Source organism: Cryptomeria japonica, chromosome 11 (assembly GCF_030272615.1).
Source record: "Cryptomeria japonica chromosome 11, Sugi_1.0, whole genome shotgun sequence".
NCBI lineage: Eukaryota > Viridiplantae > Streptophyta > Pinopsida > Cupressales > Cupressaceae > Cryptomeria > Cryptomeria japonica.
The window spans coordinates 691,020,251-691,034,424 of NC_081415.1; the positions used below are offsets into that span (position 1 = coordinate 691,020,251).

Below are 14,174 nucleotides of genomic sequence, written 5' to 3' on the forward strand. Positions count from 1 at the left end.
TTTTGATATAAATGATAGAAAGCGAGAGAAAAACACCCCCCCACAAGAGATAAACCCAAACCCTAGTACATACTGGTGAGAAGGAAGTAGTGCATAAGAAAGCAAAATTCAAACTGAAATCTCATGTACTTGATGAAAAATTTGAGAAACAAGATCACATATCTGAATAGAACATGCTGAGAGCTTTCTAGTGCCTATTTGTTTTCAAAAAATGAAGTTCGTTTCCCATGCTACGGCCCCGGAAGTGCAGAAAAGTGACCCCACTTTGACTGGAAAAAAGTACAGTCAAACAACAAAGTTGAAAAAAAATTCCAACACCACGAGGTTTGGCTCGGAACCAACTTTTTGACGCCTATTCGTTTTCACAAAAAATGACTCTGTATGCTAAGATAGAAAGAAAAAACCAACCCCCCCTAAAAAGGAAAGAGAGAGGTTGTCTAGTGGCAGGGTCGGGCGGAGGTGGCCCAGGGGCGGCGCTTCGGTGGCAGAGCGGGGCAGCAGTCAGGCTGCAGTGGTGGAGCAGCGGCGGTCGGGGTGGAGGCCAATGGCGGCGGGGGCCCGACTTGTGAGGGCAGGCGGTGACGTAGGTATAGGCCTACTGTAGGCAGGGGGCCCATGGTACCTTGCGTACCGTGGGTGACCTAATTTTTTTTTTTTTTTTTTTTAAACTTTTGCCAAAGTTTTAAAAAAGATTTTTGTTTTTTTTTAAGAAAAACGAATTTTGGCTTGCATGCCGTAAAAAGGCAAAAATAATATTTATTTATTTGAATTTTTTCTTGAACTGTGTGCCAGGGCCGTATGGCCTAGTACATAACAAAAAAATACCCCCCAGAGGCTCAGGTGTCGAAAGTGGTCAAGTTTTATATGACCATAAGGGTTTTTGGGCCTTCTAAGCATGATGGTGAGGTCTGTTTAGGCCAAAAGTGATAAGAAAAAAAGGCCTATCCCTAGGTGCACAAAAAAACTTTAGAAACCCCAGATCTGCTTCCAATGCAAAAAAAAACTCAAAACAAGAACAGGTAGCTGTAGATCTGAAGCTCTGATACCATGTGAGAGTTGAGAAATACAATACCACAGGAGCCCAAATTATCTCTGCAAGCTGAATAAACCTATTACAAGGAGAAGCAAGGAAGAAACAGAGAAAATCATAAACATAGGAAAATGCTCAATAATATGAGAGCTTTGTATTCACAAAAATGTGTAATAGAATAAAATACAAAGAAAAGAATTCAACCTCTAATAGGTCAAAAAACCCTAATAGGGAAAACCCTAGGCTTGCACATAATAATTAATAAAAGAATGAATTATAATGCACCTAATGTCAGCTTAAGTGTAAAAGAGATAAAGGGGAACTTAATTTATTAAACAAATGTTGTTTAATTAATCAAGTAAAGACCCGATTACTCTAACAGTTCATGTTTTTGTCATGCTATTACATTCAATTTTTTTGATCATATCTAAAGAGCATTGTATCATCAATTTTCTCATCAATCATTGTAGATATGAGGTGTATCTCCCAATATTTACTTCAATACTTACATTATTCAATTCAAGATTAATTCCCAAACTGGAGTTTGACCTAAGGCAAACCCCTATCCCTAGCCTTTAACCTCTCTTTTTGTGTGCAAGGAATTGACTTAGGAGTTGTAAGAAATGATTCTGATAGGAGTTGTAAGCAGAGATTTTGATAGAGTTGATGACAATGAACATGTTTAGATTTTGATGGAGTGAAAAGTGGAGGACCAAGGCGACACACCTTCTCAATCTTGAAAATTATGCCTGAGCTTCTGATAGTGAATCCAATGTATCTCCTAGATATAAAATAGATCCTACTTGGCTGCCTCAGAGTTAAAGGACAAACATGACCCAACTTCTCGATCCCAAAAAATCAACCCAAACTTTTAGGAACAAATTATGTTCTTATTCTTTTACTCAGATCCCTGTCTGTGGCTCTGTCTGATATTTGTAATAGTTTGTTATTACTATTTCACCTAAATTTTACATTGCTTTACCCTAAACTTCACAATTTTCAACCAATTTTCAACTCAAAAGGGGGAGACAACAAATTGGTAAATTTGATTAGTGTTTCAGCCCTTTTCCTAATTGAATTGTGACTAGATCTATTGAATTTGTCCCCCTCTTTTAATGTATTGGTTCCTTAGGTAAGATTAGTGGCTTTATTATCTTAATTGGTGAAACCCTAATTTTACCTCACTATTAATTTTTTTTATTTGTTTGTTTTATTTGGGAATCTTAGTCTTCAACAATTGTGTGTAGGATCTTTATTTCATGAATTACACTAAAATAAAAGGCATAATGTGTTATTCATTCTAGATTCAAATTCATGTTTCTATAAATCAAACATAATATACATTTAGAGACATTTTCCCTCTTTGCCTTTAAGAAATTTTTGAATAGCTTCCTTCAAGGCTTTTCTGTCTCTAAAAAAATTCTTACCATCCATTGGCATGCCCATGATCTTTGAGATTAGCTCTTCTGTGAGGTCCACCTTCTTCCCATACACAAAGACATAGGTCTCTTTCCAACCCTTGATAAAAAGCTTAGATAATTTATGGTTATACCCAAGAAGCCTTTCTAGATATGGAGTGACATCCCTTTTTTGCAAAATCTACTATATTGTGGCATTCTTCTACACTCCTTCACAATTAATTGGCTCTAGCCGTTTCCTATCACCCGCATTATAGAACCACTATAATGCCCACTAGAAACCAGAGGTCGAGGAAAGTAAAAAATCTAGGTCCCAACTAGAAAGAAAAACATGCAAAAAGTGTGGGAGTCGGACAACGTGGCACAATGGGTATGATGTATTGAGTTTTCCATTTCAATTAATGAATGATTCCCACAATGGGTATAATGCATAGAGCTTGCCATACCAATTAACGAGTGCTTCCCAGATGAGCGTGTAGCCTATCATTCGCTATCAAATCCACCAATTTTGATGGTAATATATCTTCCTTGGTCCATAATTTCTTGGCATTCCCAAGGACCCCCACATTGGAAAAATAATTAGCAACACAATTGGCCTCTCTATAAGCATGGGAAATGATACAATTCTCATAAGACTGAATAATATTTCTATCTTCCCTTATCCAATTTTGGATAGTCCATGATGGACTTTGGGATCCCTTTAGGAATTGAATTATATATTTAGAAACTCCTTCGAGCCAAACATTTTTATAATTTGCTTGGTGTGAAAGTCTCAAACCATGGTAGGTAGCGACAACTTCAGCAAGGTGATTTGTCTGACCTCTCAATGAGAGTGCCATCAAAAGGGTTGTATGTTAACTAGATATGGAATAACCCTATTTACACTAACATTGAATATGTTCAAATGAAGGTGTTGTTCACCAAAAGTGATAACCCAAGTATACCTGCAATTGATCTATGAAGTAGCCAATTCAATCTATGAAGAACCTCAAGGCTTGGGCAACATGACAAGGATATGAATCCTTCTACTCTTCAGGCTCTGCAAAACCTAGGTGGGTATACCTTTGATGCATTTAATCAGATCTATTACACACAAGACTGCATCAATCAAAAGCAGATGGATCTCAAAAGGTTTAAAAACTAAGAGGTAACTATAGATGGGCTAGATCCACACTTACAACTCAACATTTTTTGAATCATGAGATGGAGGGACACTTCCACATAACATAAAACATAAAAAGATATTCTGATTTTGGATTTTTAAATGATGTTCTGACAACCTTTCAATGTTACAAAAGACCAGTGCCTTATCCAAGCCACAGAGTCATGCATAAAACTAGAAGAGAAATCTCAGATGCAAGTTCTTTTCAACATTAAATTTTCATGTATCAATGCCTTACATTAATACAATCCTCTGCTCTGTCACAAAACTATATATATATGCATTCAAAATCATTAATGCTGGGTTTTGGGATTTAAATCCTTCCTTGAAGAATACCCAAAAGACAACATTACACTCTTAGAGGAATCTAAAAGAGACAACTCAAATTATCCTTGATAATATGAAATTATATGAATCTGAGTACATTTTGGAGACAATTTCATGGAAACTCACACATGCCTTGCATATGTGTGAACCTGCAAACTGAAACTAAACCTATAGTAAAGACAACACTGAAAACATAGAAGAACACACTATCATTTACATTGATAAAAAGATGCCATCACTAGAACCTGCAATTTTGGATTTCTCCCTTGGAGAAAATCTCTCCAAAACTGGAACCCCTACAACTGAGAAGAATTGGGAATAAGAAGGAGAGGGAAGAAAATCAAATCTGCAATTGAAAATTGCCAAATATCTCCTCTCTAACTGAAATTCACTCCCACGGAAACTGCTCTCGAAATATCCCACATTTGTCAAAATTAACTACCTAACCGGAATCCTCATTCCAAGAGCTTTCCGGCAATATATAACGCTTCATATTTTGGAAAAAAATGAGACCCTGGGCGAATTAATCCTCAACATGTGCACATCATTTAAATTTTTTGAATTTTAATATAGTTTAAACCATATCATAAACATGATTTTAATTTTAATTTTTGCTCTGATTTTGTGCTTTGACGCCTTGCCACGTGGCGGGATCTGATTGGTCGATGGGGTTGACTGGACGCCACCTGGGATGACACCTCATCACTTCGCCACGTGTCCGCTTGCTCGTCGTCCACCTAGGTGCCACCTCTGCGCCACGTCATCACCACATCATCAGGGCCCGCCTGTTGGACCGCTGACTGGACCTGCCACTTGTGCACCACCTGGCTTTCGCCATTTCATGGCCTTTATCCGGCGTGCATCTCCACTCCACGAAATTGAGCGAGCCCTCGATCTTTATCAAACCTGCATGTTCTTTAAACTTGCATTTTTGCCATTTCGCATTTCGTTGTTTCATGGACCTTAACCGACGAGCGACTTTCCTTCGTGAAATAGTGCGAACCGTCCGATCTCCCGAAACATGCTCGATCTTTACCTTTTTCGCCATTTCGCAGGGTGTAACTCGCGTGCATCTTCAACTTGCAAAATCATGTGCTTCATCGGATCCTCTGCAACCTGCTCACTGGTTAAGTCGGCCCTTCTCTACAAAATTTGCTTGTTTGCCTCGAGAAGCATGCCTACGTGGGGTCCACCTAGTTGCCGCTCAGTCACCTCCTCCATCGCCTCGAGATCCGTGCCTGCGCGTGGGCCCACCTTGGGCGCCCATAGGCACCATTTGTCAAAAGCCCAGAGGCTTTGACATATTAGATGTGTGTGTTCTTTGTTATAAACACCAAAATAGACCATTTCCCAATCAATGTGGGATAATGTGTTTTGCCTGTAGCTGCATTTTGAAGCTCTTTTCTTGAGTTTTAATGGCACCATTCTTTTGCCAAGATGTCATTGCTTGAGATGCTTTTAAAAAAACCTTTCATATACTCCACGCAGGGAGGAACATTGGGTCTGCAGCTGTTAATTCATTGTTTGGAAGATTTCACTGCACTTTGCAAACACCAGTCACGCCACAGACAAGGAGAAACTTCCATTGCAATTGCTTAAAATTTTAAATGCTTAGAAACCCACACAGGGAGGGCATTTTAACTTTCCAAATCTGCATTAAAAGAAGTTTGCAATGGCATTCATTTGCTATGGAGGAGAAAACATTGGTCCTTAACACCATTTTATGACTGCTTGTTGGCATTTTCACCTACCAATTTGCATTTGTTGCAACTTACAATCCTCCCACGTGACCTTGCACAGCCAAAGCTTTTGCTTGATGGTCTTGATATGGCCTCCCAATATCCACGCAGAGAGGAAGATGAGGAAGCACGTGAGGAATGGATTTTTCTTGGCATTCACTTGCCTTGCTAATCTACTATATTTTCAATGCCCAACCAGCACTCTTCTACACTCCACACTAAACTCCACGCACACTGCATTTCCTTCAAAAGACTCCAGCTGCTGCTTAGAAACCACACAGAGGGAGAACTTTACTGCTTCAGGCTTGTCAATTGCCATCATTTCCATGTTCTATGCAGAGGACGGGGAGTGCTGGTATTTGCTTTGCATTATTAAGTTTTTAGGTGCCCTTCTCTAGCCATCACATGCCATAGGCAAGGAGTTGCTGTCAATATCATTTGGTTTCTAAAAACAGATCTATGTTTGTGATGCCAAAGATGTTGCTCCTCTCCTGGCTGCTCTTGAAATATTGACACACTTATCCCTGCATTCTTGATCAATACTCTTCAAGAATTGATTTCTCATTGTCTTGATCATTTGATCTTGCACAATGCTTAATGGCAGAGGTTGTCATGATGGACAATCCTTTTGTACTCTTGTCAAAATAATGAAAACTCTTCTTTACCTCAATCTATCATTTACAATGATGTTTTCAATTATGTTTTTCTCATCCATGTTGAAAGAGGGGGTTTTACACTTCTGCAGTTTATAATCACATTCGCCCATGCTACTGTTGATTGCATAAAGTATAAGATTTGTTACATTGATATGATAAAACCTGTCACATTCTCTCCAAAAGGAAGCAAAAAGATGCACTACATCTATACCCAACTTGGTTCTGGAAGATACATGTTTTTTCTTTAAAACTATTTCGCCATAAAATTAATGCACAACCATGAGCCAGGTCGGGCCCCAAAGTGGGTCCGACTAAAAAAAAATTCATTTTCGTGCAACTAACCTCTATAATGCTTCACGGAGCTCAAACATACCTTTGGAAACGATCGACATCGTTTTCGAATCATTAAATTGAATTTTGCAACTTTCAGGCACTTACGCCACATTTTCGCATTTAATCGCGAAGACGTAATTTTCAAGTCGGTCAAAACACCTTTTTGGATCTCGCCATCTGACAGGCGTGTACTCTGATATGCAAGCATGAAATCTACCAAACGGTTTCTCAAGATGAGTCCCGAGCAAAGAGATATTAATTTTCAAAAATGCCCAACTGGTTTTGTTGACACTGCGGACCTGATGAAGTCAATGTCTTGGCAACACATGATGCCTTTCTCAAAAATACCAAACGACCTCCGTAGGCCCTCAAATTTGAAACACAGGTACCTTTAAGTACATATTAAAACTTAGAATTCTTAGTTCGATCACCAAACTGACAAGACGCAAACGGTGCGCTCTCAAAAATGGCTACATTAACTAATATAACAATGGAAGTGTGGATAACTGAAAATGATAGCTAAATGAATCCTTTTGAAAACCGATCAAACGGATTGATAAAGGCTTGAAATTTTAAACGTAGCTCATCATTTATACTGACATTAGCCCAGAACAAACATTATGGCATGATGCTTACTAAGGCAACTTTTACACTTGTGCAAAACAGGGCTCCGACTAGCCGTCGAAATAGGGACTTGCCAAAACACACAAACTACAAGTGGATTTGACTTAGAAAACTGAGCAAATGGATTCGTTAGGACTTGAAATTTTACAAGCTGACTCACATTTATGCATAGAATTGAATCTATTTTGAAATTATTCATGATGCTCAACAGAGAAAAAGATATAAACACCCAAAGTAGGCTACTCCATAAAATCTGCATTTGTGCCTAAAATGCACTTTCAGCTCACCCCTCGAAATGGGTACCTGGTAAACTTCTCCAAACTGAATTCTGAAAGCTGCACATCACTGAATAGGCCAAATGAAAGGTGTGGGACATGAATCCTGAGCCTTACCCTCTGAAAATCAACCAGCTCCATTTTGCCCTCTCACAAACTAGGCCATTCAAACTGACTCATTTAGGTACTTTTCTGACATGCAGAGCAAAATTTTGAAATGGGCCTCTAAATTTGACTCAAATTTAATGAGTCCCAACAGAAGGTCCTATAGATGTCATTCTCCTTCCTATCATACAATTCTCTAAGGAAATTTTTATTTTAAAGCCTAGGTTGGAGTTCATCAAATTGAATCACTGGGACATTGAGATTTTGTAGAATTTTAACCCTCAAACTAAACTTTCCAAAGAATATAATTTCAAATATACCTAATTTAATTATTTGTGCTTATTTCCTATTTTTTGTTGAACATAGATTTTTATACACTGTTGTTAAATCACTAAACATGTGCATTAATCATATCAACTTGCTTGTCAAACCTTTACTCATGCTTAATTTTCATGGGCACATTATCCATTGAGATCTTCAACACTTTCTATTTTGGGACTAGTTCATAGTCATTATTTCTTCAACACTTTCTAGGACTAACTCATAGTCATGATTTCTTCTTTGAGATTGCAGGATCATTGTGCCCTAATTTAACAAATTTAAAATTCAAATGTGACCCACTTTCAATTTGTACCCTTATTTCCTAGGTCTAACTAAATACGAGTTTGCAAAATTTGTCGGTGTATGAATATATTGAAAGGCATTCAATGCATTCATTTTAATCATCTCCTAACTATCTAATGATTTGGTACTTGTTTCATATATTGTTCACATTATAGATTTCAACTATTGGATTAAAGGAAACTAAGTTTTGACAAACATTATAATAACATTTAAATGATTAAAGATTGAGGTTTCAATCATAATTCAATTTCTAAGGGTTGATCTAGAAAGATTCCATGTAAGTAATTGACAACTTTTAAGACATTTTAATATATTACCTAGTCCATAGATATTTAGAAAATAAGTTGAAGCCAAGGATAATAAGGTGAATTGAAGAATAAAAGCTTGTTGAACACACTATATGAATTCACATGTGTAAGACAAGTTTGTAGTTTAAATAAGTCATAGACTATCAAAATTGTCCCTACACAAAATCGAAAAAGAAAATTTATCCCAAATAATTACCAACTATTATCTTCTATTCCAAATTCCGATACTTATCAAATTCAAATCTTAATCAATCTTTTATCATATATTTAAATTAATTGACCTCTACATGATATATTTTAAAGAAATAATCCCAACTTTATATAACATAAATAAATAAAACATTTAAAGGTCATTTCCCTTCTTAATAATATAATGACCATACTATAATGTTTAAAATTGGAAAGAGAGTAATTAAAGAACACCGACCATAAAGAAAACCTTTTCAGGCTGTCAAATTTGCAGTCTGACAAATAGTCAAAAAAATCTTCGAATCAGATTGTTCGTAAATTCCCATATCTGTCTGCAGGCGTATTACGTTGAATAGGTGATCTTTGAACGTAGAAGGTACCGCACATTTGTCAATACGTTTTCCCAAAAAGAGAGATTATGGTGGATTTTCATAGATTTCATCATGTTCTTTCACGAATGATAATTATTATAGGATCTAGCCATATATTCTGCGTTCAGGTAATTATTTTCATTGCTAAAATCAAGGTTTGGTAGGTGATTCGGATTCACACATATTGTGTTTTCAGAGTGTTTGTACGACTATATATTCCCCGTTCATGTTAAAACAAAGATATCCAGTAGCGACTACAGAAAAAAGTATATCCTTAGAAAGTAGAGAAAAAGATAACAAGGAGCAGTTATCATAATCTCAATCCTCGAGCAGTATGTCAAAGTCACGAATTGAGCAGGACTTGGTAGCTCAGTCTTGCAGGTATTGTGTTGGGTTGTGTTTTCTTGGGTTTGTGGGTACTCTGCACTACTTGTTTTGTGGTGCTCTAGAGGAGGAGAATGAGGATGGCAAATTGTGTGTGGGGGAAGAACGGCTTAAATGGATTGTATGGGAATGGGTGGCAATGGCAGCAATTGCGTTTGTGGGTGTTATGGTTGATGGGGTGTTTTGCAAGATCCCGAAGACATGTTTTTGTGAGCACGATATGAACACTTTCATACACTTGGATTGCATATCATCACTCCAGAGACGAGTTCTGCTTGTAGAGGACACAAAAATCAATCGAGTATGTTTTAATATTGCATTCTTCCAACTTTTTTCACTTCGTTTCTCCAAAGCTTATTGTTGTCACCTATTGATGCTAATTGAGCTTGTGCTTTTCTTATCAATTGCAGATAATTTTGCGGAGAGTTCTTGAGAATCTTAATCTTCACTGTGAAGAAGCAGAAAATGGAAAGATTGCAGTGGATTACATCAAACAAGGAAGGACATATGATCTTGTATTGATGGACAAAGAAATGCCCGTCATGGATGGACATGAGGTGAATACATTTTGACTCTTTTTTGATACGTATACTTGTATTTGTTCCATTTTATTGGGTAAAGTTTGTCAATTAATCAAACATTCTTTTCTTGGGCTATGATTGAATAATGAAATTGTGTCATGTATCAGGCAACAAGACAACTAAGAACAATGGGGGTTAAGACGCCCATTGTTGCGTTGAGTGCAAATAGTCTGCAATCTGATAAGGACCTTTTCTTTGAAGCTGGTGTGGATGACTTTCAAGCTAAGGTATGTTTTTTCATTGTTAATGTTAACACAGTTTATGCCATGAGTAGCAATGTATCATATTGTTTTTCATTATATTGAACGGTTTTTGATCTTATTATTTCCAATCTTTCAGTCGCTCTAATTTCTAATTTTACTTGTTCTTCCACAGCCTCTTTCCCGAGACAAACTTGTGGAGTTGTTAGCTCGGTATGGGCTTCAGAGTTCATGTACTGAGAAATAGAATAAAGTGGGCTGAATAATGAAAAGCTAAACAGTTTCATTGTACCATAACAGGGATGTTGTTTCTTTACAGATAAGCAAAAGTGAGAAGAGCATGTGCAAAGGAGTCAGACATTTCAGCTTTCTAGTGAAGCAATTCCTTCAGCTTCTGAGACATATTTTATGCAGTGTGTTACATTGGCCTCATAAAGTTGTTATATTATTGTATATATATTATATATTCAACGGAAGGTAAAATAATCTCTAAAAAGGCTCAAGAGATCTTTCTTGAGAACGCCTTTGTTCCAATATATTTATTGTTTCCCCCTCGTGTCTCCCATGCACGATTTTGTATTCTCCAAAGATTGATGAATCCTGTATACCATAATACAAATTTACTAGTTAAAATAGTTTTTGTATTCTCAATCATATTTAAAAAGCAGCAGCATAAATTTACTATGAAGGGATATCATTTGCTTTGAACAACATTCTGTAAATGTTTCTGTGATGAGTTTATCTACGGAGAATTTTAAACAAGCAATTTATAACCAGACTGGTGGACGATTTTAAAATTAATGCTCAATTAAATATCAACTGCTTACATTAGCTCAAACATAGGCGCATAATTTATTATGAAAACCTTCAAATGTAAGATGGATATTGATATTGTAGGGATTTAGAAGAGAAACAACTGAAGCTGGAGATACTGAGAAAAAAGAACTGCAAGCATAGTGAAAAGTAGTAAGAAAGGGTTTTCATCATCACGACCTAGATGGGTTTCAGCGAAGGTTTTTATGCTTGCATGTCCATGCATGCTTATGCATGCAGGTGCATCCATTGATATAGATCGATTTTGATTGTTCTTATCTGAGCTGGTCTAATTGGCGCCCGCCCTTGTTTGTTTTTTTGCCTGTTTTTGTGGGCCTGCAAGCTCACTAATGGCTGAATCTGGAAGAGTTTCAGGTAGAAACTTGTCTTGTTCTTTTAAAGATGCTGTTTAAATAGATGAGGGTTCAACCTTTGGTCGCATTAACCCGTTGAATTTTAGATCTAGTTAAAGAATGGGGAATCATTCTCCATTAGATTTGTGTGTGTAGAGGAGTCTGGAACGGCCTATTGTAGTCATTAACTAAAAGTCATTGTGGATGATGTGTTCTATTTGTAAATTTATGGGTTTTAAAGAAACTTTGCCCTTTCTAGAAAATTACGCACATAACAAATGGCAGCAGAAGGGAGATAAGGAAAAGTTGTTCTATCAGCTAATGGATTTTCCTTTGTAGTCTTTTCAAGAATCCTGGTTAGGAATATGACATTTGATGGAGAGTCATATCTTCACAAGTAGGGTTGTTCATTAAGCATTGACATGTTAGATTTGATCGTGTGGAGGAGCTTTTATCTAAGATTTCATCATATGCCTGAGGGAAACGTAACTACATATGCTTGATCATTTTTTCTTTAATTGTAAAGAGATTAGGTTAGGAAGCATGAATTAGATTCAATAGATGGATTATTAGGCTCTTCCTTTCAAATGTTGTGTTTCATGTTTATGACTATCTTTGAAGAAATCACTCAAAGAGAGTCGTTGATGCTCCTTTCCAATTAGGTGTCTTTATGGTTAAAGAAAATGCAAATACAAAAGGGAAAGCATTAGTTCAAATTGAAGGGTCTCACAAAAATGGGTTTATTTTTATGTGATCTTTTAATAAAGGAAGGATTATATTGGGGTCTTATGGGGGCTTGCGGATTTATTTTTTGGGAGTATAAGGTCTCATGAAGCAAAAAAAAAATTGCTACATGATTAATTGTAATGTTTTGTTGAAAAATAGCAACCTCTACTTTTTAGGATCGTAGATTTGAGTGAGTAGAAAAAGTGGGGGACTAGAAATTGGCCCACTGGCTTAGGATTTTTTTCTTGCTACTTGTCAATCATCTCAAGTTTTTAAATAATTAAATTCATGAGACCACGAGCTTCCATGAATTTTGGAGCTTAATTTTTTAAACTTTCAGTGTACTATAAAATTCATGGGACCATCCACTCTAAAACAATCCTAAAAATCCTTAGCAACACCCACTGTTTATTTTGGGAATCCCCCTCCATAGGACTCCAACCCTACTATGTGTGAAAGGAAAAAGATATTCCAAAGGGGCTTCCTAATAATAGATTTGATATTATTTGGATACTTTTAAGAATCTTCATTTCATTGTGGTTGCAAAAACTTTAGCTCATTGGGACCTAGTATTCCTTGATTCTTCTTGATTCCGACCACTAGAAGTCCAAAATCCATTTGATGGGTAGATGTTATTCAACAAGAGATCTAGTGCAAGGCCTAGGCTAATTTGGTTGGTATTGATTTAAATGCTACTTTTCTTGTTATATAGTTTTTATAGTTGAGGAATCAATAGTTTGTGTCATGCTATAAAACTTTCAATATTTTAGAGTTAAAGATAGTGCTAGTATTAAGAAGGAAAATCCTACTCCATCGAGTCTTTAGCAAAATGATTTTATAAAGAAGAAAATTGATTGAGAAAAAGGGAATATATTAAGGGAAACATTAATTGAATCTAGGGTCATTCATTCTTTGGATTTTTACTTTTCTCTCCCTAAAAAGTGATTATTATTATATTAAACTTGGCATGCTAGGAATTTGGGCAAATCCCCTTATCAAAAGGTTGTTTTAAAATTCATTCAATGTCAAAATCTTGATTTTTTTAAAAGAAACTTATGTTTGTATTACATTGGAAAGGTAGTCAATTTCTATGCACTCAAATTGCGTGAGTGCATGAGGTTTTTTAGGAGGGTTAGGTTGCTTATGGGATCCTCATGAAATTAAACTAGTTCTTTTTGGTTAACATGTAAGAAATATTTGCAACTTCCTACCCTTTTTAAAAATCAATTGCATACATGTGGGAGATGTCACCAGTGGATGGGGGACCAGGATGGTCCCCTAGAACCCACACATTGATCCAGGAGAACAAGCTGTGAATGGGTCTTGGCCCAAAGCTATTGATGCTAAGAAAGAGGGAGAATCTATCCTATCTGCTAAAAGGTATGACGGAGGCTTAGAGGAATAGGTGGACTAAAGAGGAATATGTTTTTGGAGGGGAGGCCCCCACTTCCTAAGTGGATACTCATTAGGAGATCCCCATCTCTATAGAACTAGTTTGACCCAAATATAGATCTGGGATGAGTCAAGCCCCAACCTCGATTAGATTACTAGGCCTCCCTCTTGAATATTGGAGCCCAAACATCCTTAAAAGTATTGCAAATTCCTTTGGTTCTCTGGTAATGATTGACAAAGTTAGACTCCAAAAAGCCCTGTTGGTTTTTGCCAGGCTTTGTGTTAATGTAGAAATGAATAAAACCCTCCCCCAATGTGTTATTCTATAGTCCAAGTTTGGGAAGAGGCCTCAACCTATTGTCTATGAGAATGTGGGTTTCTTCTGTCAGAAATGCCTTAGATTTGGTCACCTAGCTGATAAATGTTGTATTCTTAACTCTCAAACCCATTTTTTTAAGCGTTTATAAATCCTCTTGAATAATACTACTCAAATGGGTGATGCGTGTGGATCATCTATTGGTGTAACCATCCCTTATTTGTTGCCGTGTGTGGATATTGTGGAGA

The 14,174-nt window shown here is 36.8% G+C and overlaps 1 protein-coding gene across 2 annotated transcripts; it reads left to right on the forward strand.

Moving 5' to 3' along the window:
* The first annotated feature begins 9,420 nt into the window (after positions 1–9,420).
* Positions 9,421–10,822, forward strand: LOC131038190 (two-component response regulator ORR41). Of its 2 annotated transcripts, XM_057970537.2 has the most exons (5): positions 9,421–9,846; positions 9,956–10,102; positions 10,234–10,353; positions 10,502–10,539; positions 10,646–10,822. In XM_057970537.2, exons 1-5 carry the CDS (start codon positions 9,496–9,498, stop codon positions 10,647–10,649), a joined length of 660 nt encoding a protein of 219 aa, XP_057826520.1. In that variant the 5' UTR covers positions 9,421–9,495; the 3' UTR covers positions 10,650–10,822. The 2 variants fall into 2 exon arrangements, with proteins under 2 accessions (XP_057826520.1, XP_057826519.1); XM_057970536.2 differs by having other exon boundaries at positions 10,502–10,822.
* The last annotated feature ends 3,352 nt before the right edge of the window (positions 10,823–14,174 follow it).